This window comes from Phaenicophaeus curvirostris, chromosome 15, assembly GCF_032191515.1.
Source record: "Phaenicophaeus curvirostris isolate KB17595 chromosome 15, BPBGC_Pcur_1.0, whole genome shotgun sequence".
Taxonomy (NCBI): Eukaryota; Metazoa; Chordata; class Aves; order Cuculiformes; family Cuculidae; genus Phaenicophaeus; species Phaenicophaeus curvirostris.
The window spans coordinates 4,420,006-4,445,891 of record NC_091406.1 but is presented as its reverse complement, the minus strand read 5'-3'; the positions used below and the strand labels follow the sequence as shown (position 1 = coordinate 4,445,891).

Below are 25,886 nucleotides of genomic sequence, written 5' to 3'. Positions count from 1 at the left end.
CTTAGAAACAGAACAAGTTGACGAATCTGAAAATACTCCAGTTGTTCAAAAGCTACTTTATACTGCACAATTGCCAGCTAGTGTGTATCTCACAAGCCCCGTTTTCACTGGGAATTCTGCTTTGAAAGGCATGCAAAGTTACGCATCTGAAAATATGCTGTTAGAGTACAACTAGTCAATATAAAAGATGCAAAATGTCTCTGTCATTTCTGTAACTGTTGGCTTCCTATAGTTTTACAATGGACTTGCTGTATTTTGTAAGAAATTTTGCTTTCCACAAAATCTTGGAGGAAGGAAGCAAGAGTCTGGTCACTGCAGGCACTGGTTGGGAAGAAGAAAGAGCCAGAGTCGAGACCCTGTTTCCAGCATAGACTTGGATCAAAGGAATGCTAGATAAAATGCATGAGTAGTGTTTTGAGCTGGAAGTTCATGCTCTTTTTCCTTGTTCTCTTCCTCTACGGATCAATAATCTTTTCTTTGCTGCATGCTAACACTGCTTCAGTGGAAAGTCTCCCTCTCCCAACTGCACACCCTGACGGATGAGTTACAGCAACAGGGGCAGGGCAGGGCATGGCCTCAGGAGAAGGCTGCGCTCACCTTGCTGCTCTATGTAGGACAGCACCATCAACTGTGTGTTGAAATAGTTTATTCCTATTTCTTCCTCCAGGTCATGTCCCTCCTCGAAAGGGTTTCTGTCCTCTGGTTTCAGGCTTGCTGGGTTGCAGAGACATGAAAGATTTCCAATGCTAAATTCTCTCTGTGTGATTACCTAGTGTTTTTTCAGGTTTTGGTAATCTTTTAAGTTTACCAAGTAACAAATTTGGCCAAAGTCCTTCACTGTGTGATTTCATTTGGGCTTGTGTAATTGTTCTCTTTCCACCACTGCTGGAATAGTGATGCTCCGTTTACAGGAGAGAGCTCCTGCGAGTCCTATCTGATTGCAAGTTCAGGACTTCTCCCCTCTGAGAACACTGCTGAACTGTGATGGTTGTGGTTGAACTTGCTAATGGCTCTTGCGTAGGATATTTAGCAAAGTGCACTCTGCAAGAGAAGTAATGCCAGCTTTCTACTGGTATTTTCATAGACATGTGTCCTTCTGAAAGAGAAAGATCCCCGGGAGCACAAAGGGAAGGTTCAAGCCTTTGAAGTAACTAGCTGCAATTTGCCTGTGCCTTTTTCCCTTTAGACCCACCCATCCTTTATTTTCTGCGATTTTAAATGTAGGCAAATTATTTTTCTGTAATTATATAATTTTGAAGTTGTATTAGAGTTTTCTTTAACTCGCCCAGTACCAGCAAATCTGGGCTTCCACTCTGTGGGTATCAATGTTATTTTTAAAGCCTCTTTGAGGCATGAGCTTGGTGATGAATCAACACAACGTGTTTTGGAAACGTTACGTGAGGTTTGTTTGTTGCTGGTGGCAATGGGAACTCGTTTTGTGGGTTCTGGGGAGTTGAGAAACATCGCCTTGGGAAGGAAGATTGGGAAGGAAGAGCTGGGCTTGTTTTATTGCTAGTGCTGCCCTAAGCCAAAACTTCTGCAACAACCAGGTGCCGTGCACTCTCTGATGCCTTCTCAAAGAATGTTTTCTTTCTCTCCCACAGGTTGCATTTCTGTGTGGAGAGAGAGGATGGCAAGCTGAGCCCCGAAAAGCACACCACAAAAATCCAGTAAATGAACAGAAACCTGAGATGAGCGCCTGACATACAGTTCCCACTCTGAATATGCTATGGAGATGGGGAGAAAAAGTTGTCTGCCCAGAAAATACGAAGCAGGATTATGAAGGACAACCTGTTATATGCCAGGAAGACATGCTGCATGCGACAGCTTTTTTCTGTTCAGGTAAAATGAAGTCTTATGGTAAGATGATTATGTTAATAGTGATCCTTTAAAGAAACCAGATTTCATAAACCCCAATTTTTGCTGCAGACGGGTGTGTGAAGGTGGGACATCTACCAGCAGAGGGCAATGGTCCTGGAGGCTGGAGGTGCTGATGACTTCTGCAGCACCTCCACCTCGGGAACCGGACCCTGGTGAAGGAGAGTGCTGGGGTGGATGCTCTAGCTCTCTCTGCTCTGCAAATCGCCTAATTCAGAAAACAGTACGTCACTGGGAATCTCTGACCTCTTAAGCTTCAGCTGCCAAAACCTTACTGGTTCCAGCTCTAGGGAGGTCCTTACCTAGAAGGTACTCCAGAGCTTCCTTTTGAGCCAGGTGTTAGCTTGGATGCTGTGGGTTGCTGTAGTAGCTGATATTTATCTGCCGTCTGGTTCGGTTGTGTGAAAGCAATATGGGTTGCTCTAAATTCTAGCAGTAGTTAGACAGCAGATACCTTCAGGACTTTGTGAAGGCCCCTCACATTGTACTCAAGGTCCATTGGGAGTCAGTATGGTACCCAAGTGCTACCTCCAAGTGACTTCAGTTAGCTACTGAGATACCGTGACATCCATTTCAGTAGATAACTTTCACTGTAGATGAGATGTCGGGGGACTTTAGGACTACTCAGGACTAGGAATTTTTGAAAAAGTCTGGAAAAATCGGGAGAGTTACTAATTCCTTTTAACTGCCTGCTCTTTGAAGATGTCAATCCTTACACTTGAAAACATGAAAGAATTTTTGTATTGGGTTCTTACCCAGTCATAATTATCATAGAATCACAGAATCGTAGAATCACCATAGAAGACTTCTTGCATCATCGAGTCCAACCATTCCCATCTGCCACTAAACCGTGTCCCTGAGCACCTCATCTACCTATCTTTTAAACCCCCCCAGGGATGGTGACTCCACCACCTCTCTGGGCAGCCTGTTCCAGTACCCGATGACCCTTTCTGTGAAAGACTTTTTCTTGATGTCCAGCCTGAACATCCCCTGGCGGAGCTTGAGGCCATTCCTCCTTGTCCTGTCCCTTGGGAGAAGAGCCCAGCTCCCTCCTCTCCACAACCTCCTTCCAGGTAGTTGTAGAGAGCAATAAGGTCTCTCCTCAGCCTCCTCTTCTCAGGCTAAACACCCCCAGCTCCTTCAGCAGCTCCTGTTGTTCTCCAGCCCCTTCACAGCTTCGTTGCTCTTCTCTGGACACGCTCTTTATCGCAGCCTTGCAAAATAATCTCCGATTACTGGAACGCGCCTCTGTCCCATCCCAGCGATGCTGGGGGAGCTGGGGGGAACGGGGGCGGGGAGGGAGGAGGGGGGTCCGGGGGGAAAGGGGGAAGAAGAGGGGAGAACGGGGCCGGCGGGGGAAGAGGGAGGAACCGGGAAGGTTGTTCCTAGGAGGGGAATCGGGGGGAGAACCGGGGTGGGGGGGCAGGAACCGGGACGGGGAGCGCAGAGGTCGCTCCTGGGGGGCTGGCGATCGTGGGAACCGCGGCGGCGAGGGGCAACCCGGGGTGGGGGAACCGGGAACTGGGGAGGGAACGGCTCTCCCGGGGGGGAAACCAGCGGGGCAGGGGCTGGCGGTGGGAGCAACCGGGGCGGGGGGCGTGGGAACCCGGGCGGGGAGGGCGCCCGGGGCGGAGAAAGGGGAAAGCGGCGGCGGGGAGGGTTCCCGGGGCGGAGCCGCCGCAGCTGGCGTTGCCCGGAGACGCCGGGAAGCCGGCCGGGGCGGCGGCAGGAGCGCTGCGCTCCCGCAGGAGGCGGCGCGGGGCCGCTCCAGCCATGCCGGGCACGGCGCGCTGAGCCCGGCCCCGCCGCACCATGGAGGAGGAGAGGTGGGTGCCGCCGAGCCTTTGTGTGCGTCCTTTGCTCGGGTCCTTCTCCCCCCCACCCCTTTTCCATCCTTTGTTCGGGTCCTTCTCCCCCCCCTTCTCCATCCTTTGCTCGGGTCCTTCTCCCCCCCCTTCTCCATCCTTGGCTCGGGTCCTTCTCCCCCCCCTCCCTTCTCCATCCTTTGCTCGGATCCTTCTCCCCCCCCTTCTCCATCCTTTGCTCGGGTCCTTCTCTATTCCTTGCTCGGATTCTTTTCCTCTCCCCCCGCCCGCCACCCCGTCCATCTTTTGCTTGGATCCTTCTCGCCCCCCTGCCCCTCCATCCTTTGCTCGGATCCTTCTCCATTCCTTCGCTAGTCCTTGCTCAGATCCTTCTCCCCCCCGCCTCTCCATCCCTTGCTCAGATCCCCTCTCTTCTCCATCCCTTGCTCAGATCCCCACCCCCCACCTCCGTCCATCCCTTGCGGGGATCCCCCCCCGCCTCCATCCCTTGCGGGGATCCCCCCCCCCCTCCATCCCTTGCGGGGATCCCCCCCTCTTCTCCATCCCTTGCAGGGATCCCCCCCCCTTCTCCATCCCTTGCAGGGATCCCCCCCACCTTCTCCATCCCTTGCAGGGACCCCCCCCCCCCCTCCATCCCTTGCAGGGATTCCCCCCCCTTCTCCATCCCTTGCAGGGATTCCCCCCCCCTCCTCCATCCCTTGCAGGGATCCCCCCCCCCTTCTCCATCCCTTGCAGGGATCCCCCTCCTTCTCCATCCCTTGCAGGGACCCCCCTCCTTCTCCATCCCTTGCAGGGACCCCCCTCCTTCTCCATCCCTTGCAGGGACCCCCCCCTCCATCCCTAGCAGGGATGCCTTCCTCGATGAGCGCCTGCCCGGTGTCTCGGATGCTGCAATGTCATGGTGACAGACAGGGTGCCTCGCCCCGGGCACCCCGACTGGAGGAACGTGGTGGGTTTTTTTGGGTAGGATGCGGTTTAGGGATGGATAACGAGGTGCTGGAGGCTGCTAAAATCGTTCGTGGAGCGTGGGAGGTGTGGGCAAGGTCCTTCCACTATCAAACCGTGTCTTGCTTGTGTCTATCTGGAACCTCCAGCGGCCGGCTCCATCCTTCAGTGGAAGACAATCCCGCTGAGATTTGATGCTTTTGTGAGTAATGAATGAAAATCTGTAACATCTATGGAACCTTCGGGGGTCCATTTACCTGTCTCTGCTTGGAAGTTATGCACCACCTGTGTGTTACGGCAGGCAGGACAGGATCCTGGGTCTCCCTCACATGGGAACTGAGCCATAAATGCTTTATCTCCTGCCAGGCAGCTCTTTTGATCCAAAATGTGTGTGTAGCAATGCTCACAGAGTTCACCTAATGTCCGCAGATGCATAAAAGGGGTTACGGCTGCACGGGGCTATGGATGCCAGAGAGATGTTCAGTCTTTCTGCTCTTCCTCCTCGCTGTCTGGGTGCCTTTTGCACACCAGAAGCCAAATCGTACTGCTCCAAGCTAAACATTAAGCTGGTTTAGTGTTTATTTTTTTCTATTTGTTAAAAAAAACCAAACAGGATATGCCAAGTGCTTCCTTTTGTGCTGGTGACCTTGCAGGGAGTAGGGGAACCGAGAGGGGGCTTGACCTGCTGGTAGTACTGATTGTTAGGGCTCCACACGAGTTTTGTTTAAATGTGATACATTGGAAAATGAAGGTGGAGTCAACCCCCAAATTCTGGAAACGTTCCCTCTGTTGAGGGGAAACACTCACGGCAGCCTGTGGGAATTGCTCTCCAGGCTCTGAAGGGTGGATTTCTACCTTTATGCAACTGGAGGGTTGCGATTGTTTTTGTATTGAATGTGCAAAACAGAACTTTCAGCCTGCCCCATCTCCTCCAATTCCATTGTAGGGATTCTGTTTCCTGTAACGGTGTGATCGGCCTCCTCTAGATATTAATCCAGATATTAATTAAAATGCCTTGGAATTCTAGATTACCACGCTAGATGCTAGCCCATGGAATGGACTTCCCTTCTTTTTTTTTCTTTATATATATAAAAATGAATCCAGTGTTTGGGAAAGTGAAGTGGAGCTGTTCTCATGCCCCAGGCTGGGATCATCCTTGATGCCATTACTTATTATCTTTTCTTCGTGGTTACCAGCAATGGTCTCATTTTTGTCTGGGGGCCTTTTGCTGGGGATACAGTGGTAAAAAAGTCACCAGGAAAATATTTTTCCAGACCAGCTGGTTTTAGGGTCTGAGGGACAGTCCCCATCAGCACGTCCTCTGCCTGTGGAAGTGAGGAATGATTACCCAAATGGGTGCTTGTATTTCTAGTTTTTTTTGGAAGAGGAAGGCAGTCCTGAACTGGTTGTGGGCAGTAGCGGTGTGGGGTTTGACTCTTGGCAAAGAAAGCTGGAAATATTCCCCTCCTTTCTGGTTCAAAAGGGCACATTATATAGGATTGCACTGGGGCTGCTTTGGCTGCTCTGAGCAAGTCCTGGAAGGAGGTGTTGACAAATGACCTTGGTGGGCAAGCACCGTGGGCTGATTCTGTTCCTGTTTTTCGTACTTTTGCCCTGCATTTCAACCCAGATCTGTGTCATGCAGATTAGGCCTCAAATTTTACACTCCCTGACTGTAATGACAGCAGAATTCCCTCCGTGTTTTTTGATGTTATTGCTTTTTCCATTTCTGTGCTCAGTGAGGAACATGCTATTGGTGCTCGCCTCACCTCTGGCTCGTCCCAAGCCTGCCTGGACTCAAATATCCTGATAACTCACACATCCGAGTTCTTCAGTGGTATCAAGTGCCTATGTCATTGCGTATGGGCAGAAGCAGCCAGGGGCAAGGGAGATTTAACCTGAAACTTTCACATTTAGCGATAAATTATTTCACAATCCTGGTTTTCTTTTGCTGTGCTGATAGGGACTTTCATGTCATGGAGAAATTATGTAAGGCTGTGTGATCAGGCACAGTATTCTGGTTCTGAATTTGGAAGATGTGTTTGAGTTTGAATAGAAAAAAAGCCTCTGGAATGTTATTTTTTTTTTGGTTAAAGAATTATAATGCCTGTAATTTTAACTTTTATCTTTGAGTGGAGGTAGTCTCTTTGTGGTATTTGTTTGAGAAATAGAATATTTGCCCTTGAAACCTAATAGTATTGTCATTCTTGTGTTATTTGGTGTTGTCATATTTGTGTTATTTTGTGTTGTTTCCAGTACCGTAAGCAAAGACTTTTTCTCTTAGTTGCTCCTGAAGTCAGCTTTTCCCCTGAGGTCTCCTTTGATATGAATGTTCTTTTAGGGGATCTTTTGTATACTGATTGTGTGTTTTTCTAAGCTAATGTCTCCATGTTGTTGTAGGCACTGAAACAAATCAACAAAATAGGAAAATAATGTTGCTATTAAAAAAAATAAAATCCTTTCTATTATGCTACCTCCCGTGTGTTTTAATGATAACATGTTTCTCTCAAGATTCATCTTAAAATCTGGATTCCTTCAGTCACATTATTTTATCTTTGTATATACCTAAAGAAAAATTCAGAAATTGAGATTTTTATAAATACTCCATTACACCGGCATCTTTTTCTTACTATGTCTGCCTTACTTGTTGGATGAGGCTTTGAGCAGCCTGATCCAGTAGGAGGTGTCCCTGCCCATGACAGAGGATTAGAACTGGGTGGTCTTTAAGGTCCTTTTCTACCCAAACCATTCTATGATTCTGTCTGGAGTCCCATCATCTCTCCAGTGTGAGAGCCTGGTGGGGAGAAACCTTTGTGGAGTTGAGCCTGGTGGCTGTTCTCCCAGAAATTCAAGCAGAAGCTCATCCTTCTCTGCTCCAAAGGAGAGCACCTTTGAGATCTGCCCCTGCTTTAGGGTGAACTCCTGGCTTCAGTAAAAGCAGTGTTAGAACCGGGTTTGTTCCTGGGATTTTTGTTCTGGGGCTTTACCAGCTCTCTGCACTGCAATAATCTTGCCAGGGGACAGTTTAGCTCTAAGGAAGGCTTTTATTCTTTCACATAATCTACAAAGTCATCTGTAATTACTGCTGGTAACTAAGGCAACCCAACTTTATAGCTGATACGTGCATGCAGCAGAGCTGCGGGTTATGGGGTTTGTAAAATACCTTTCTGGTGGTTGGTATGTGGCCGTGCTCAGGCTGGAGCTCTGCTGCGAGCCCGCAGGTTGCTTGAGCCAAGCTGTACCAGTGGGTCTTGGAGAGGAGGAACACGGTGGAAATGAGGTTGTGATTAGCTTTGTTGGCTTAACTGGGGACTCTGAAATCAGGGCTCATTTGTTCTCCTTGGGGACGTGGAGAATGGCCGTGCAGGAGGTGGCGGTGAGGTTGGTCCTCTGTGAAAGCAAGAGCCTCTCTGCTCATTTTAGGAGAATCCTGCTGCGTCCATAACAAGGATGTTCATCTATCCCAGGGAAATTAAATCACTTGTCCATTTATTTGGTGCATGGCCTTGGATAGCCCAGGAACAGAACAAATTGCTCCTGGCAGCCGGCTTGCGAGTCCCACTGGTCCAGCAGGACATCAGCTACGCACACGTGAAGGTGCTGGAGGGGAGGTCTCTGCTGTATCTCTGGGTGGTCTCAGCCAGGACCTTTGATGAGAAGACCCTGTTCCTCCTTTACTTTGTTCCACTAATAACAATCTAATAAGTGTAATGACTGTTACTGTCATTGGGGAAAAAAAATTCAGAAAAGGGCTATGCAGCGCACTGGTTTGGTCTCTTCAGGAGTAGCTTAAGCTTTGTGGCAGGTTGCATTTGCTTGCAGCGTTTAAGTACTTGCCTTTTTACTTTGGAAATGTGTCAGCGATCTCTGGGAGTGCGTGCATGGGGGTGTGAAATCTTTCTCCCAGATAATCATCCTCCATCCATTACTGGAACACAGTTTTGTGGAAGCTGAGTCAGTCTTGAAGATGAGTTAAAGGCTCTTGGCCATTATTTTTTTCAAACGTGTTTTTTATGAGTCATTTGGAAAAACTTTAAATAGCATATCTTGATCTTTTTGAAACAATCTTTTAGCCAGACAGTCTGCAGTATTTTCTTATGGTGAGCCTTCGGCAAAATGTGAAATCCACTCCTGCTAATAAAGCTGAGGATGTCTCTTAGGATGCTTTTTAGGAAGAATTGATTGATTTTTTTCAGAAACTGTGAAGCAAGTTTTTTCTTTTAAAATGCACAGACAAATGTTGGTGGAGTTGGGGCTTTATGAAGGCTTGTCGAGCTGACATTTACTCTGGTGTTCAATGAAACTTGCCGTGTCCTTTGAGCTGTATCTTTTGCCAGTGGAAAAGTTTGAATGTAGCGTATCTTTGGGCTCCGGCACTGGATCACTAATAAATAAATCTCAGCAGTGTGTTTTTTCTTATAAAGAAGCTCTATGATTTTTGTGTGCATCACTTGAATTTGGACCATGCAAGGTCTCTCTGTGACAACGACGGCAGCAGAGTCCCGCAATGGTCGTGCCGTCCCACCCCAGCAGCGATGGGTGCAGCTGTCCCTGTTGTTGCCTTTCAGTTTCACTTTCTTTATTTTCTTTTTCTTTCTCTTATGTTTTGTTTTTGTTTGCTTCCTGCAAGAATTTTGGCTTTCAAAACTGAAAGCTCTCTAAAGTCACTTGTGCTTCCAGAGCCTCATTTTTCACTCCTTGGCTCACCATAAAGGCAGATTTAGCTGTTTAAAAAGCAAGAATTTACGCTGGGATGTTTAAAGCTGTGGCCAAACTTCACTTGGCCTAAGATTTCAGGCAGGGCTCTTGATAGATAAAACACTGAGGCTTAGCTGAATTTGACTGTGTCCTTGGAGCCAGGAGATTCCCTCGCTGGGACGTGTAGCCTTGGGGAAGAGCCGAGTGCCACCACTGCTCTGTGCCATGAATGCTGCTGGTGCTACGTGTGGCACAGAATGAGTTCAGCTTTCTGAGGGGACAGAAAAGCCGGCTGTATCGTTGCCTGGTACTGGTCCTTTGAATACTGAACATTTCACAAGAGGTATTCTTCTTTCCGATTTCTTTTAACGCAGCCATCCTGGGCTAATTGGATGATGGCTGTAACACAGTCTGGGAAGTTGTCTCCCTCGGCTGGGACGTGTGCTGAGTGATGCTGCGCTCAGCCTTGCGGCTTCACTTCTGGCTGAAAATATTTCACTTGCTTAGCAAAGTGAAGGAATTGGACTTGGCTGGTTTTGAGCATTAACCTTTGTCTCGGGCACAAAGCTGGAGGCTGCTCAGTATGCAGGCGTGTATTTGAGCTGCGTGCAGCTTGGCTGCTATTCAGCATCTTGTTTCTAGAAGGAGGACAATGCAACCAACTGAGGACAGATGTGGGGGCAAAGAGCTTCGTGTGGTCTCGGGGATGCGGTGCTGGTAACAGCCCCCAGTCAGGAGCAGGCAGTGGGGAGGGTGTAACGTTAAGCAAGGGCTTTGCAATGTCAAGGAGCTGTAAACTGTGCATTACTGTGTTTTTTAAAGGAAAAGGCACGGTGTGTGTGGATATATATGTGCATCCATACACACTTCAGCAGAGACTGGCCATGCTGTTCCCTCCACACTTCCCTGGTTTTGTACTCTTCTTCAGCCATCATCTTCTGTTCACTGGTACAGCCAGGATACTGAGCTGCTGGATACTGACCATTGGTTTAGTCTGATTCAGCCCTTTTTTATGATACAAGCCCAGCTAAGAAAGGTAGTAGGAAGGAAGGGGCAAACATGAAGCTGCAGGGGACCATCCATTGGAAGGAAAGCTCTGAGAAGGTCTCTAGCCTGGCACGTGGTGGCAATGGGGTTAACTCTCAAGGTCTACTATTTGCTTGGGTTTGGCTTTTGACATGGACAATGTTGCTTAACTTGTCTTGTTTGTCTTTGCCTGCTGACAGGTTTGAGGTGTGACCGCGGGTGTAAGCAAACAGGCTCTTAGTGCTGCTTTTTTCATAGGTGGAAACCTTTAGCTCCGAGTAATTTCACACAATTTCAGATCCGGGAGTAGATGTATTGACCTGATGTCAATCTGTATAAAGAGCCAATGCTCCCAACAAAGTAATGAGGACACGTATGTGCCTTAGGCACCTGTTGGCCTGGTTAAACACAGCACATAACTGAGTGTAGGGAAGTGTGTTTTAATAATTCTTTCTATACCATTTCAATGGCACTAAATAAACCTAATTGAAAAATGGAAATGAGATGTTGCCTCTGTAAATCTGATGCTTTGGAAACTGCAGGGAGTTTTCTACTCGCCTCTGTGGAAGAAGATACAAGTCATGTATTGTGCACTTGGCGTTTTTCAGAATGGACATTGAAGACTAAACTTCCCTTTCTCTGTATGGATGTTCATCCATGGTACTCTTGTAGTTCCCTGTGCTGCAGTCTATTTCTGTTCAGTGAGGCAATTATGTTTTGGCTTGAATTTCAATTTACACTGCTTTCATGGCCTGAAGCCTATAAGCAGGGGGTTCGTCCTTGAGTGCTTGGCAGTTTTCCTTTTCTTCCATGCCGACTGAGATGTGGGCTGGGTTGGCTTTCAACATCCATGCAGAAGTAGCTGCGTTTTGTGATGCTCTTCATATGGTGAACCTGAGCTGGTTAACAAACATGCAAGTAACTCTATGCACGATGCCCTGGGCTGCAGTTTTATGATACTTCTCTTTTAAAAGAAGCATTGAATCAAACTTTCTGCTCCTTTTTTTTGTCCCTGTTTTTAGCATTAAGCAGAGTTCCCGATCCTCTGAGGCAGCTGAAGATGAAAAGGACCAGCGTACAGTGACAGTCAACCCCTCCCACATGAGAAAGGCATTCAAGGTCATGAATGAATTACGGAGGTACAGTTTTCACTTAATGGGCACCCTTTCTGGTCTAGCAGAAATGTGCTGAGCAGAACAGAAGGGCTTTGAGGACACTTAGGAAAAAAAATAAAATGAAGTGTCATCTTTGTCACAGCTAATGGCCACATATAGGATATTAATAAATAAGGAAGAGACAGCTAAAATATAGCCCTTTTGGGGTGAGTTGCTCTTTCGAATCTCAGACCTCTGTCTTCCCAGCAGAAGGAAGCCAACTATGGCTCAAAAACATTATCTGAGCAACAGCCTTAATTTATAGATGATAATTCATTCGGTCTTTTCCATTACTTACAGCAAAATCAGCTGTAAACTATGTTCTTAACTGAGCTAATGGTCTGAAAACCAATAATAGAACATTACATACATTAAGACCACCTACACGTAATTACAGATCAAGGATTATTAATGTACTGTTCTTATTCTCTTTAACTAGCAGCAATTGCTCAGTCTGGGCTTAGCATGCTGAAGTAGAGGATGAAAAATAGCAACAACCCGGGAAGAATGTCAGCTCTATACTAGCAAATTTAAAAATCCTGATATTGGTTAAAAGAGAACACCTTGATCTTTACACAGCTGCTTGGGGGCTGAAAAAAATATCAGCAGAGTCTTCAAGAGCCTCTGTCATCACGTCAGCAAGGAGGTGGTAGTAGTTATACACAATTTTGTACTTGGTTGTTGTTATTCCATGAACCAGATAGAAGTTCAGCAAGTGTCTCTCAGACTAGTTCATTCGAGTCCTTTGCCATTCAAATAGAGACTCAAACCCCAAGTTTTTAAAGTGAATTCTACGGAAAGTACATGTGTAGCACACATGAGCATATGCACTCCCTCGCTATCCAGATGGTGTGACAAAAGCTGATAACACCTCTTTATTCTCCCTGCACACTCGAAGTACTCAAGAGATGCTGTAACAGCCACCTCTATTCTCTGGATTAAATAGTTTCCCAATATACATGTTCTCCAGTGCAGAGAAGGATTAGAAATGTCACCTGCCACAGATGTCTGCCAGTGATTCCTAGTTGCATAGGAACAGCAAATGGAAGCATCCTTCCCGTGTAACAAGTACATGAAGTGGAGTAGGCTTGTCTTTTTTATTTTGTTGGCATCCCCCTAGTCCTTTCTTTGTATTGAAAGTAAAGGATCTGAAAGTAGAGATTTGTGCAGCGAAATTCAGGAATCTATTGTGCCACTATTATTCCTTTGTTAATTGCAGCATAGTGGGAATAGCTGGAGACTGACAATATTTCTTAGTGCCTGTAGTTAGCTGTGCAGTACTGGAGTGATAAAACACAGAAGGCTGAAAGCTGCCCTTAAGCACCTGTTTGATGTTTTCTTCTTCTGGGTGCTCCTTTTTGTCAGCTCCTACTGCTGTTCTGGAATATACAGTTCCCAAGTCGATTGTATGTGCATTGAGCTTGCAATCCCTTAAGCTGTTAACAGTCAGTGTTAATAGCTACCTTGAATAATAGTGCCTCCATCCAAATGCATCCAGAAGCCTCATACCGGGGGTCTAGAAAAATCTTGCTAAGCCTTTAACCTGTGTATTGGTCACTTGAAATTTTTAGCTCTCAAACACAGATGAAATTAGTGTCACGAGTGATGCTTTAGATAACTGTAGTTCAAAGAGGAATTGAATGGAACGCCTTTCACGTAAGCTGAAGGAAATGAGGAAGCCTCCATTAAGACTCTTTAGAGAGCTTCCCTCATTACCATCACCTCTTCCAAACTGAGGTGGATGTAGAGCACAGACTACCGGTTCCTTCTGTCTTCCTGTTTTCCAACTATAACCCTCGATTTCACAGATGTTTTGTTCATGTATTCCAATCTGGGGAGGATAGGAGACATACCTAGTCCTCCAGAGAAGCTCTGTGTGTTTATATGATATGCAGTTTCCTAAAGACAAAGTGTAACGTGGTGATAAGCATTTCTGAAGAGAAGGTGATGCCTAGATTTGCAGATCACGATCCTTTTTCAGGCTTGACATTTGAAAAGAACACCCTTATTTTGCATTTGTATGCTCAAACATCTTAAACCAACTTATTGGGAGGCTGAGCACTTCCAGCTGTCTGCATCTCTGAAGCCCTGTGCAAACATTAACTAATGAATCCTCAAAAGACATACGTGGGGCTGGTGGAAAAGGTCACTAGTTAATGAAGTGACTTTTCCAAAGCTGTTCAATGAGTCAGTGAGGGAGCTCAGAAGTTCTTTGGTTTCTGTTTGGAACCCTGTGCTTTATCCCAGTGACTCTTAATCTCAGACTAATATATGTGGTAAAGGAAGTCCTCAGGTGTGTGGATAAACTCCAGTGACTGACATCTCAGTGGGAGATACCTGGGGCAGCCTCTGTGCTGGTCAGCAACAGACGTTTTGGTGGTCATGTTCTGTAGGGCCAAACGTGAAAGGAAGTACAGAAACAACTTCATTTTTTCCACTCTACCATTCCCCTGTAGAAGGATGAAAGCACTGCTGGTGATCCCTTGCATGGCTGTTTCTTATCCTGTAGATCTACTAGAGCTTGGCTACAGGTAGCACCCAAACTCTTAAGCTCTTCTGTGTCTTCTCCAAACCCTACTTGTTTGAGAGGTGGTAGGAGACCCTTAACCATTTGTTCTCCGGGAAGCATGTATGCCTAGTTTGGCTCCCAGGTTTTTGAGGGGTGTGTTGGGGAAACCAGAACAACAGGCAGGGCTACAGCATCAGGAGGTTTTAGGCTTTGCTCTGTAGGCAAACACTGATAGGAGCTGGTAGCTGAAGGATTAAGGGACATTCCACAGGGATTTGGTTGAAACTCAGGTGCCTTGTCTGTAAGGGTGGGTCTTCTGCTACTTTTTCAGGCTATACTGATGTTGTTTTTTGCCTGTCCAGAAGTTCCAAAGTGATCATTGTCTTTTCTGGTATTTTTCCAGCAAGCGTCTCCTCTGTGATGTGGTGATTGTGGCTGAAACTGTGGAGATGGAAGCCCACCGCGTGGTCCTTGCTGCCTGCAGCCCTTATTTTTGTGCGATGTTTACAGGTACTTTTCTTGACACCAGACAACTGTACTGGGGTTGAATGGGCTGTGGCAAACCCAGATGCTTCTGGCTGTGTCTCTGGCAGGAGCTGCAGCACAGGCAGTAGGCATGGCCTGCGAGGAAGGGATTTCCTTGAGAGAGAAGTAGCACGGTTAGGTCTGCAGTTCGCTACGCATTTTTGGGTGGCACTGCTCATCCTTGGCTAATTCCTTTAGGCATGTTATACGTGTATGGGGTGGTTGTATGGGTGTGCGATGAATGGGTAGCATATGAGTCACTGGAAGGTTACTATGAGGTTTGGCTCACTGCTCTTTGGGTTGTTTTTTCCCCCCCGTTAACAAGACCTTGGGTCATGCAAACACATCATTAACATCAAGCACGTGTACATTGCCCTAAATGTTCATGGTGCACGTCAAAGAAGTTGCTGGCACAGGAGTTGTAGTTTCAAGGCTCAACCCTGCCAATGCTGATTTGCAGTCAGGGATGTTTAATCTCCCATGGCACTTCATGCTGCTGCCTGAAATAACGCCGTTGTTCTCTCAGTCCCAGTGTGTTTTAGCAGCCTTTCTGCAGGGTGCAGTCCAGTATGTTTTGGTAACGGCAGATGCAACCTCGGTGTGAAGGAAAGAGGAGGACAAAATTCTTGCTCTGATCTTCTGATCCCTATAGTAGGTGCCCTTCAGAGGCTGTGCCCAGATGAGGCAGCAAAAACCAGCCATGCCAGTGACCCTGGTCGTTCTAGTGAAATCCGTCTGGTCAGGAGCTCCTTAGTCTCCTTTCCTTTTCCCTGCCCTCCTTTCCAGGACAGAAACCAACTTAACCAAATAAAAAGAAAATGATCCTGTGCCTCAGGAAATGTTTGTTACTGGCCCTCAGCTTCAGCATAAATGAGGTTTGGGGTTTTAGCCCCTGTTTGGTGCTCCTATGTCTATAGTCATATAGCAGTTACTTCTTCCTTTTGAAAGCCTTGGGGTGGGACGTTGTTTTATTTGCTTTACTGGAAGCAGAAAGGAGCATTTCTCAGGAAAAAGCTTGCCATTTGGGAAACGTTTTCCCCCTCTGTAATGGAGGACGGTGGAAACCTTAGGTGTAAACAGTTGTCTGAATGTGAGACAAGATGTTAGGTTTGCCACGGTGGCTTTATCAGTGTGGTGAGCTAAGATGGAGAGCATTTGTGTTTTCTAGGGCACTGGCACCACACCATGAAAGCAGGAATTGGCTGTGGTGGTGAGGCAGAGGAGCAAACCCTGCTCAGAGGCGACTGTTTGCACAGCGTGCCTTGGGGAGGACTTGAGAGTGCTTGTGATGTTTATTTGTGATGAGAAGCTTAAGAAAGAAAAGTTATTGGAAAAACTGTCTGATCCTTAGAGGTCACCTGAGTGGGAAGGCGGTGGCGCGGGGCTGCTCATGTTTCCGTGCAGGAATTCTCTGGGTCGTGTAATCCCTCACACTGTGAGTTAAACAGTAATCAGCTAACCGCTGTCATGTGGCCGTCTCGGCAGCTCCCTGGGCTGGGTGACAGCCCTGGCAGCCACCAGTCCCCTCCCCCTGACACGTCCCCAGGGGCAGTGGGTCAGGCAAAGACCAGTTCTCCCTGGGCTTTCAGTCCAGCTTGTCCCAAATTTCTAAGACTTGGATTTTCCACATGCAAAGACCAAGTGTATGATCTCCTTCCAGCTTTGTGGTGGTTCACGCTCTGGAGGGGAGATTTTAAAATCACAACTTGAACATGGTTTGGGTTTTTTTTTCTTTTTTGGTTTGTTTTTTGGCATTGCACATCAGCAATGCAGCTCGGGGGTACCTACGCTGCATGGATGTTTGTACAACAGGTGCAGGATGGATGGGGTGGGAGCAGCTTGTGCCCACTGGAAGAGCCACTTTTGGGGTGTGTGGAAAGCTAGAGGGTTCCCCCATTAGCCACATGGTAGGGAATGGTCGGTGTAAAGTTGTGAATTGTGGGAACCAAACTGAGACCCACAGCTCATCCTTCTTCACCTGGTGCTGGCTCTGCAGGTCCTGTCTGTGTAGGATGGGCCTGACTTTGGGCTCATGAATGACCTCATGATGGCATTGGGATCATTCCTAAGCCATCTAGTGTCCTCTGGTTAGGCATTCCTCTCTGAAATAGCCCAGGGAAGTCCAAAAATAAACAGGCACGTCTTTCATTTGTGTGCTCCTCTGCTGAAGGAGAGATGGGACCCAGCACTCGCTAACTGAGTGTCCCTTCCTGGACTGGCTCTCTAGAGCATTTCAAATGATGGCTGGTCCTCTTTGTCACCATTCTGTGGGGATGATCAGGGACAGTAATTTCCATCTGTTTAGAAGAAAACACCATACTTTCAGAAATGATAATGGATGTGTCAGTGATGCTGCTAGAACTGCTCCTGTGAGATACCTTAGAAGTGCTGGAGGAGGAAGCAGCAATGCAGAAACCTCCTGTGCCACTTCAAAGCACTCACGCCATGTGTGAGAGGCTGCGGTTTTGTTATCAGATTCATTGGTAATCTTCTTTAGCCCATCTCTGGCTTAGGAAACAACAAAAGCTGTAGCTGTGCACTGGGAAGTCTCTCTGGGGTGCAGTACGTAGGAGGCAGGGCAGGCTGCTGCTCTGGGTAAACAAGGCACAGCGAGCTGCTGCAGGTTTGACTGTAGTTTATCTTGTGACAAAGCAACAGAGCACAGGGGAATGAAGGAAGCGCCGCTGCGTCTTGAGCATGATGCATGAAGAGCTTGCCTTTGTTGAGGGGCTGGTGTCTGCAAAGTCTATCCCTTAAACCTGAAGGGTCTCTTTGGAGCCGCTGTGCCTGTTTTACCTGACTTCCCTCCCTCCTGCCCTGTCCCTTGTCCGCTTGCCCGCAGCGGGGTGGGGATGGGATCTGTGCAGTGCCTGGTGCAGGGCAGCCTTGCAAGAGCTTGCTTCTTTCTCAGCACAGCCCTCACGTGTGAGAGATGAATAGTGCTCTGAATTATTCTGTATTTATGGAATTGGGTAAGGCTGCAGTCTGACTTGTGAAAGACATCTTAGGGCATGGATTTTGTGGGCTTCAAAGCTTCTTTTTGTCTGAAAGGATATGGGATGAGATACGTTAATTGACCCACCATTCGGCTGTCGGCAGCTGTTTGCCTTGGGTCTGTGCTTGGAGGAGAAGGCAGCTCCTTGACCGCTCCTCATCTGCACCAGCACCTGCCTTGGTTTGCTTGTGGTTTCTTCTGGTGCTTCTTTGCTCTGCAGCCTTAGAGACGTGTCTGGAGCAGCACCTCACTTGGTCTCACCAGCGCGGCTGCGGGTTGGATGCCATCCAGCCATGGGGCACAGCACACGACACTCCCCTTTCTCATTGTGCACTGGGCTGTTATCGGAGCAGAGGCAGCGGAGTCTGTTAGTATGCAAGGCTGGCAGCTTGCTGGTGGGTGTAGAAGCCCACACAGCCTTTATTTTTGTTGCCGGTGTCACATGAACACCACAAAGACAGATGATGTTGTTGGATTGGTCCCTCTGAGCTATTTCTGCATCGTTCTCTGTGTCTGGGCATCCGAGCCTTTCCTCTGCCCCATGGGTCGTGGGGAGCGCTGCAGGGCTCTGCCTGCTCCGCTTGCTGTGAGGCACAGGTGGCGTTCGGCTGGGTGCTCCTCACAGGCACCTTCAGCTCCACGTAGGCTGATGGGGACTGTCCCGTTCTCACCTCTGGAGATGATGGTTTTCAGGGGGGAGGAAGTGTGTGAACATGATGACATTTTTGTTAATTAAGAAGTCCAACCTGATTTGAATTCCTCCCAAATGTAGGTCATTTATCCTTTTGTACTTGTATTAATGAGCTTCTCTGAATAACTTTTTGGTGTTGAATTTTAAAAATTGAATTTGAGGCAAATATTATTTTAGTCCACCTTTTCCCTTGGATGTTGTTGGCTTGTAACGCTTACAGTCTGACCCTACTCCTGTTTCTTATCTCCTTATTGGCATAAGTGAAGCATGCAAAGCTCTATTTCCAGGATCCAGATTTAGCTCTTGGACCCCCTTTAGCATCCAGCTCTGTGCTGTGCACTTACTATGCCTGGCCACATCTTTCTGCACGCTGTACGGAGATAGAGGCTGTAATTGCTTCTCACATAGAATCATGGAATCACCATGCAGGAACTATTTTTCCTCTTAATCCCACAGCAGTACTGAGTCACCAGATTTCTTAGCGTAGTCATTATTCATGCTCAGACTTAAGAATGGACATTTCTTCATGGTGTCCTTTGTTCAGCTTTGTTTTTTTCATTTATTTTCTTTCCGCTTGGTGGTTTGTTCTTTCTTTTCTTTGGCTTCTTGAGATCCTGGTGATTAAAACCTGGATGAGGTCACTGTGTGTGTGGATGCTGGAAGGGGCCCAGGTTGTCCTTTTTCCTCCTCCCCATGGCGTGATTTTGTTGCTCATGTTACACGTGGAGTTTGTGTGTATGGTGCCTGCACAGCATTGACTGCAACAGCAGTGAGGAAGGTGGTGTAAAGCTCTGGTTCATGTATAGGCTCATGCACAGATACGGGTTTTACTTCTATATTGATAGAGGAAATTATTGCTTTGTTTCTGTGGGTTTGATGATTTTTAGTTTTGTGGGGTTTTTTTTCTTTTAATTTCTAAGAAGTTGTGGCTTTGGAGAAAAGATATAGTTTGGATCCAAATGCTGCCTTGTCTCTAGGCTGGGAGGCGAGAGATGAAATGCATCTTTTTGCACAGATGCTGTGCCTAAGGTGTAGCTGTGGACAGGTTGCAGCAGGGCAGTTTAGGAAAGAAGCCTGCAGCATGTTGTGTGTAACTGCTGGTATGTTTATGTTTTCCTTGGCAGGTTTCAGGTTATTATAAGGAAAGGGGGTAATTTTTTGTAATTTTTATACCCTACCCTTTTATTGTAGGGTATATCACGAAGCACCCTAGCTTAGCTGCTGCAACTTAACTCATCTACCTATATAGATAATTTTTATATATATAATAATAATAAAAAAGTTCTCCTGAGATTTGTCCATAGTCTCTTTGAGTCTGTCGCTGTGATGAGATGTGGTTGAGGGCTGTACTTTTTTTTTTTTCTTTAGCTTCTGTGTTTGAATGTGGATGAACCTTGGCAGGTTCTTTTCTGGCAAGGAATAGAGCTTGTTGCGTTTATTGATTTCTTTTGTTTTCCCCTAGTGTCTGCAAATGTCAGGATGATTTTTAGGAGGCATTAAGAGGCTCATGAGAATCATGCTGGCTGCTCTTTGATGGTCTGGGGTAGTGCCAGGGCAGTCTTCTACTCAGATACCAGGAGGATGTGCTGGGTGTATGGGGAGCAAGGGTCTGCGAGGATGTCCTGCAGAGCAAGCTCTAACTGTCCTTTTGAAATGAATTTCAGGAGACATGTCTGAAAGTAAAGCCAAGAAGATTGAGATAAAAGACGTTGATGGGCAGACCCTGAGGAAGCTGATTGATTACATCTACACTGCTGAGATCGAGGTCACAGAAGAGAACGTGCAGGTAGGTTTGATTCAGCTGCTTCCATGAAGGCTCGTGTAAAAGGCTTGAAACTCAAAAACACAGGTCCTTCAGGGGTGAGTGGTCTCTTCAGGCTGCAGAAAGTAAAAGATAGAGCTTGAAAAGAGCTCCTTCCCGCCTCTGTTTAGTCTTCAGGCACTTAGCTGCTTTCCCTGCGCTTAAGTCGTGTTGCATTTAGCTTTTGTGTCGAGCTCTCATAACGAGAGCAGGCACTTGCCTTCCAAGAAGCTGTGCTGACCTGTGGGTCAGTCTGTCGAAGGTCAGAATAGACTCAAACAAGCAGCGAGTCAAATGTTGTTTTAAGGTCATGGCCGAGGAATCTGGCTGTTAGTTTTTAAGTTCTGGGTAGTTCAAGTTGTTTGGCAGAGCTTTGAGTAGAATATACTGCTCAAATGAGGGCATTCTTTCTTTTTTTGTCTGCGTCCACTCTGTCTTGAAGTTCTTTGTGGTAAATATTTGTGTAGAACTAGAAAGAGTAATTGAAAGGCAGCCTACAGATAAAGTGGGATGCTGAGCAAGAGAGCGTTTTGCTGTGTCACGTGGCTGTGGCTGCTGGTAAAGCTTTTTCTTTGGCTCTACTTGTATTTGTGGGAAGAAAAGGGCTGTGCACTTAGCCACTGATTTCTGGAAGGGACGCCAGGAGCTCTCGTGTGGACGTGCTTGCTGGTTGGTCTCTGGTTTTGTTTGCAAGTGGCAGTTTGATTTTGTCTTTCTCTCTGTGACTTGGATGCTGGGCTGGATAACAAGTCTGGGTTCATGATGCTTGGCAATGCTACTGCGTGCTTTATGTTGACCTAATTAAGATGGTAAAATTAAACTGTTTCTGTTTGAAATTAGGTTCTTACTGTGGATGAAACATGCTTTTGTGCTCCAGTCCCTCAGGGAGGGCGCAGGTTATTGCTGTCCTGTAGCATATCACTCCTCCCACAGGAACTTGGACACAGCTCAGGGTTTTGTCCACTTCATGCCATCCTCCTTGTTCTAAGTCCGTGAGTGCCTTTTTCTTGCCCCTTCTGCCCACAGTTTTATGAACCTGACTTTCTGGCAGTTGGCACATCAGTAGAAGCATGGACCTGGGTTGCGCTAAGGTGAGGCTGTGTAAGCCAGGCTGGTGGGGACCAGCAGTGAGGAGACCTTTCAGCGAAGTTGAGGCTCAAAGCCAGCTCTGTGTTGCTTGAGTTAGTGGTCTGCTGTGTAGCCCACACTCAATTAACCATAGAATCATAGAATCACCAGGTTGGAAGAGACCCACTGGATCATCGAGTCCAACCATTCCTATCAAACACTAAACCATGCCCCTTAGCACCTTGTCCACCCGTGCCTTAAACACCTCCAGGGAAGGTGACTCAACCCCCTCCCTGGGCAGCCTGTTCCAGTGCCCAATGACCCTTTCTGTGAAGAATTTTTTCCTAATGTCCAGCCTAAACCTCCCCTGGCGGAGCTTGAGGCCATTCCCTCTTGTCCTGTCCCCTGTCACTTGGGAGAACGGTCTATAACAGTCTATAATTAAAGTCTTAAGGAGCTGAGATATGCAACATTACTTCAGTAATACGTAGTTGGGGGTTGTAGTTCCTTGGACCTCTGATATCTTCCATTGCTGGAGGAAAAATGACATTTACGTGCTCTTAGGCTGCTCTCTCTTCACGTGGGAAACGTGAAGACTATATTCTTGTGCTTTCTGAAATATGTGCTTTCCTTCCATGCTGCTGGTTGTTAGGTGGCCCAGAAGCACCCACTCGGCATGTGGGACGTGCTGAGCTGGAGATACCATCTGGTGTGCTGTCCCCACTCAGTCTGCATTGAATGAAGCTTGTTTGAAGTGACTACACGTGCTCTGGCTCTTTTCCCATGAGAGCATTTCAGTGCTCGAGTACAGCTCCACCTGGGTATGAGCAGCGTTGCAGAAGCTGGAGCAAGCTGGAGAGCCAGCTCAGTCCTGCCCTGCATTGGCAGCATGGACCTGCCCAGAAGGTCCATGAAGTCCAGATGTTACCTTTTCTGAGCAACTGGAAAGCTTATCTTTTTTAGGAAAACATAACCAAAGCCTGCCTACTGTGACTTAGGGATTACAAAGGGCTCTGTCTATTTTTTGGCTCCCACCTCTGAGACAGTAGGTTAAAAAAATGTAAGTTTGAATACTATAGTTTGGACGCAGTATTTTTTCCCAATCTAATAAAGCGGGTCCTTTAACTACTGGATTTATTTAAATAACTACTCTGTGAGTAATTCTTTAGGCTGGAGGTAAATTAATTTGCGGAAGCTAAAAAATGAAGCTGATCTAAAGCAAGATTAACTGACTAATTCAGATTTTATTATGTGTTAAAAACATCCATGTTGAAAGTGTGCTATGGAATTTATTATCGTCGTGTGATGAAACCAATAGAAAGTTTAAAGAGAGATTTCCATCCTGTCCCTGGGTGAACAGAATGCCATAAATAGAATAATTAATTAAGAAAAGTTTACAAAGAAGAAGATTCTGTGATTCACTGGGAAGGTTCAGTTAATGAAGGCAGCAACATAAACAAAATATTAAGCTCCTTGCAGTCTTTGGTTTGGTTTAGCAATATCTTAGGAAGAAATGAGCAGGTTTGATCCCTTGCACTGTCACATCCTCCTGCTGTACAGCTTTGTGTCAGCCAGCCAGCTGGAGAGATGCCTTAGTAGTGCCTGTCTGTGTTGTTTCAGGACTATTCCTTCTCAGTCTTGCTTGAGCATGACTCTCTCCTTTCCCAGTGGGTATCTCCTGAGGTCTTGAGCATGACTCTCTAAGGTCTTGAGCATGACTCTCTCCTTTCCCAGTGGGTCTCTCCTGAAGTCTCCTATTGCCATGTCACACACTCCAGTTTTCTGACAGGGCAAAGGGGCATTTTTAAAGGGTTTTTTTTCAGACTTCCTCAGCAGCTGGAAGAAGCAATTTCTGCGAATAGGTGCCGGGTAAATTCATTGTAGGAACTACAAGAAAAAAGATTTCTAAATGGCCTTCACTGAACAGATGCAGCCAAGTAACCGAAATGTGGATAAACAAAAAGCCAAGTTCTTGTCAGTGAACAAGTAAAATGAGAGCAGAATAGAAATGATAAAAAGATGAGCAGCCAAGGTAACATAGGAATGCAGGAATAAGTGTTCCCAAGCGTGCTCAAATGCTGAGAGGTGCCCAGCGCTTCACAAGCAACCTTTGTACAGTGTTTTTGTTGTTTCATTTCTAGTAGAAAGTTGTTTTTTTTCTTTTTGGCTTTATAGACCTGGTGTGGTGTTCAGGAAGTGAAACTCTTGTTTTTCTAAGCACGTGTTTTTGTAGCTGATTGTCATTTCATTGCACAAAGTGTTTTTTGTTATTTTTGATTTAAGTAAGGAAGGATGTGTGTACAAGGGGCCAAGCCTGTGCAATCAGTTCCAGTCGTCGTCTACGTAGTGAATTACTGGGGAGGGTTGTGCAATTTCTCCTCAACAGTATGTCCCAAATGTGCAGGTAAAGGGGAATTTCTGACCGTCCTAGCTCCATGACAGAGAACCCTGAGCCCTTATGGTAGCAAATACTCTCTTCTTGGGAGTAGATTGGTGAGAATCACCCTGACAAATGCTATCCTGCTTTATGCACTGGAACATAATTTTTAGGATGAGATTTCAAGGCAAGGTAGATGCAGTAGTTGGAAGGCTTGATGATGACGGATGATAGAGAGGCTTCTGTGCCGAGTGGTGCCTCTGAACACACATTTGGGATTTAACCTCCCACTTGCTTGGAAGGCATGGAACAGAGAAAGAACTTCTGTCTTTAAGGCATGCTGTAGTCTCAGGAAAATCCATCCTGGGATTTATATACCCGCTGCCCTTTGTTGTTGCTCTTCTGTTGCTCCTCACGTTAAGGTTAGTTGTAAAGATTAATACGCATGACAAAAAACCTCATTCATTTGAAGGTGGAGCTTGGTAAATTTATTTGAAAGAAAGTTGTGCTGCACAGTTTTGGTAGAAGTGAGGAAAACTGAAGTGGGTGGCTTGGAGAAGTTCACAGGCGCTGATGTGCGGCCCTGGTTGGCTTCAGTGGACACCACGTGTGCGCCAAACAGCACAGGGCCTGCAGCTCCCTACCTGCAAGGAGTAGCTGGCTGTTTTAGTGGATCAGATCCTTGAATTATTCAGTTGGATCTTGCAGCTGGCCTCGTTGCAGTGCTGCTTGCTTTCCAGCACTCATTTCAAACCTGCCAGCTTGGGGAAGAGTGATGGGAGCAAAGTCCAGTAGTGGAGAAGAAGCTCCACATGGTGTCCTTGAACAAAGCAGGGTCACAAGGAGATTTGAGAGGAGGTGTTTTGTTCTCCTAGCTGGTCCTGTGAAGTCTCCTGGACCTTTGGCTGTAGACAGTGAATGCAGACCCTTTTTGGAGTGTCCCACCCATCCTTACTGACAGCACTTCATTACTTGCAGGCAGCCAAAGAATTATCCTCCTAATTAAGAAAGTAATTACCTCTAGGGTTATAATGATTCCCTGGGAAAAGTCCTGATTAACCTGATTTCACACACAAATTCTTACAAATGAAGTACAGCGTCCCATGTGTGATGTGTGCTTGTGTGCTACCCCAGTTTGAGATCTGGCTGATAAAGAAGAGCAAAGAGGTGGCTGGGAATCAGCTCTCTGGAGGAAATAGATGTTGAAACTGTCAGCTTTGCAGTCATAATAATTGTAATAAAAAATGGCTTTAGAAAGGAGGAAAAAAGCTTTGCTGCAGACTATAGCATTTCCTTTTCAGAAGCGTGCTTCTGCACCTCAGCTTTCCCTAGGCACTTAAGACTTCAAAACAAAGGATGGAGAGAATCTGGCAGGTGCATTTTAGATGATAAAGGGATGCTAAGTGGGTCAGTTTGTCTCCCTTCCCTTCTTCATTTAGTCCACAAGCTGCAGCTACAGTAGGTGAAAGCCCAGAGTGAGACGATCTTTCAGCTCAACTTTAGATGTTAGAAATCAGGGCTATCTTCCTCTCTTGTTTTGCCTTTCTGGAGTGCTGGAGACTCCTGGTCAGCAGCAGGGCTGGATTCTCTGGGGTGTTACAGCAGTTGGGTTGGGGGCCCTTTAAATTGGGTTGGCTTAAGAGAAAGGTGAGAAGAAACTTGTAGATGTGGCACCAGAGGACTGCTCCTGGAGAGGTTTCCTGGCTCCCTGATCCTTTCACATGAGCCTCTGCCCAAGCTGTTTTACCTAAGCGCTGTTATTCACCCTCAACACTGCCTGGTAGCAGCTGGGGAGTGATACAGCCCAGTTATTACCTTACACTGAAAAGCCACATTACAGTAATATTGTTTTATCTGTGTTACTTGTGCAGTTTAGAGCTGTTCAGTTAAAACAGGCTATTTAACCTGCCTTGCAAACACAAGATCTGCTTGTTTCTCTGGTCACAGATTCCCCTGGGAAGGTGGTTGCACAGATGTGCAGTCCCAGCTGTGGCCCTGGATGTGCTGCTGAGGATTACAGCCACTACCTTGATTTGGCTTCAAATTTGAATAAGTTGTCAAAGCAGCTTATAAGCTTTAATATATTTCCTTGGAGAAATGCTGCTCTCCCAGTTTTGCAGAGGAGGAATAGTGTAGGTTAGCTCTTGGCCAAGGTTACTTGGAAGGCTGTGGCAGAGCAGGGAACAAACCCCAGTCTCTGGAGTCCAGCATTAGTGCCCTGCCTGTTGAATGAACCTTACAGCAACAGACATGACTTCTGGCTGAAATATGTTTCTAATTCAGAGGCATCAAATGTTTCTGAAAGTATTTAATTGCACAGGCAGTGTTCTGTAAAACATAAGACTGGTACAGTGTCTACAGAGCAAGAGCACACACACACACTCACTGCATAG

At 46.7% G+C, this 25,886-nt stretch overlaps 2 protein-coding genes across 2 annotated transcripts in view; one reads left to right on the top strand and one right to left on the bottom strand.

Moving 5' to 3' along the window:
• HNRNPAB (heterogeneous nuclear ribonucleoprotein A/B) overlaps nucleotides 1-25,886 on the bottom strand; it is a 302,005-nt gene that overhangs the window by 223,522 nt on the left and 52,597 nt on the right. The window lies entirely within an intron of this gene.
• The window catches only part of KLHL3 (kelch like family member 3), a 45,051-nt gene continuing 22,726 nt past the window's right edge, over nucleotides 3,562-25,886 (top strand). Inside the window, exons 1-4 of the mRNA XM_069869334.1 lie at nucleotides 3,562-3,704; nucleotides 11,396-11,512; nucleotides 14,440-14,546; nucleotides 19,912-20,033. Coding sequence (XP_069725435.1) covers nucleotides 3,691-3,704; nucleotides 11,396-11,512; nucleotides 14,440-14,546; nucleotides 19,912-20,033 — 360 coding nt within the window. The 5' untranslated portion in view covers nucleotides 3,562-3,690. The remainder of the gene's footprint in view (nucleotides 3,705-11,395; nucleotides 11,513-14,439; nucleotides 14,547-19,911; nucleotides 20,034-25,886) is intronic.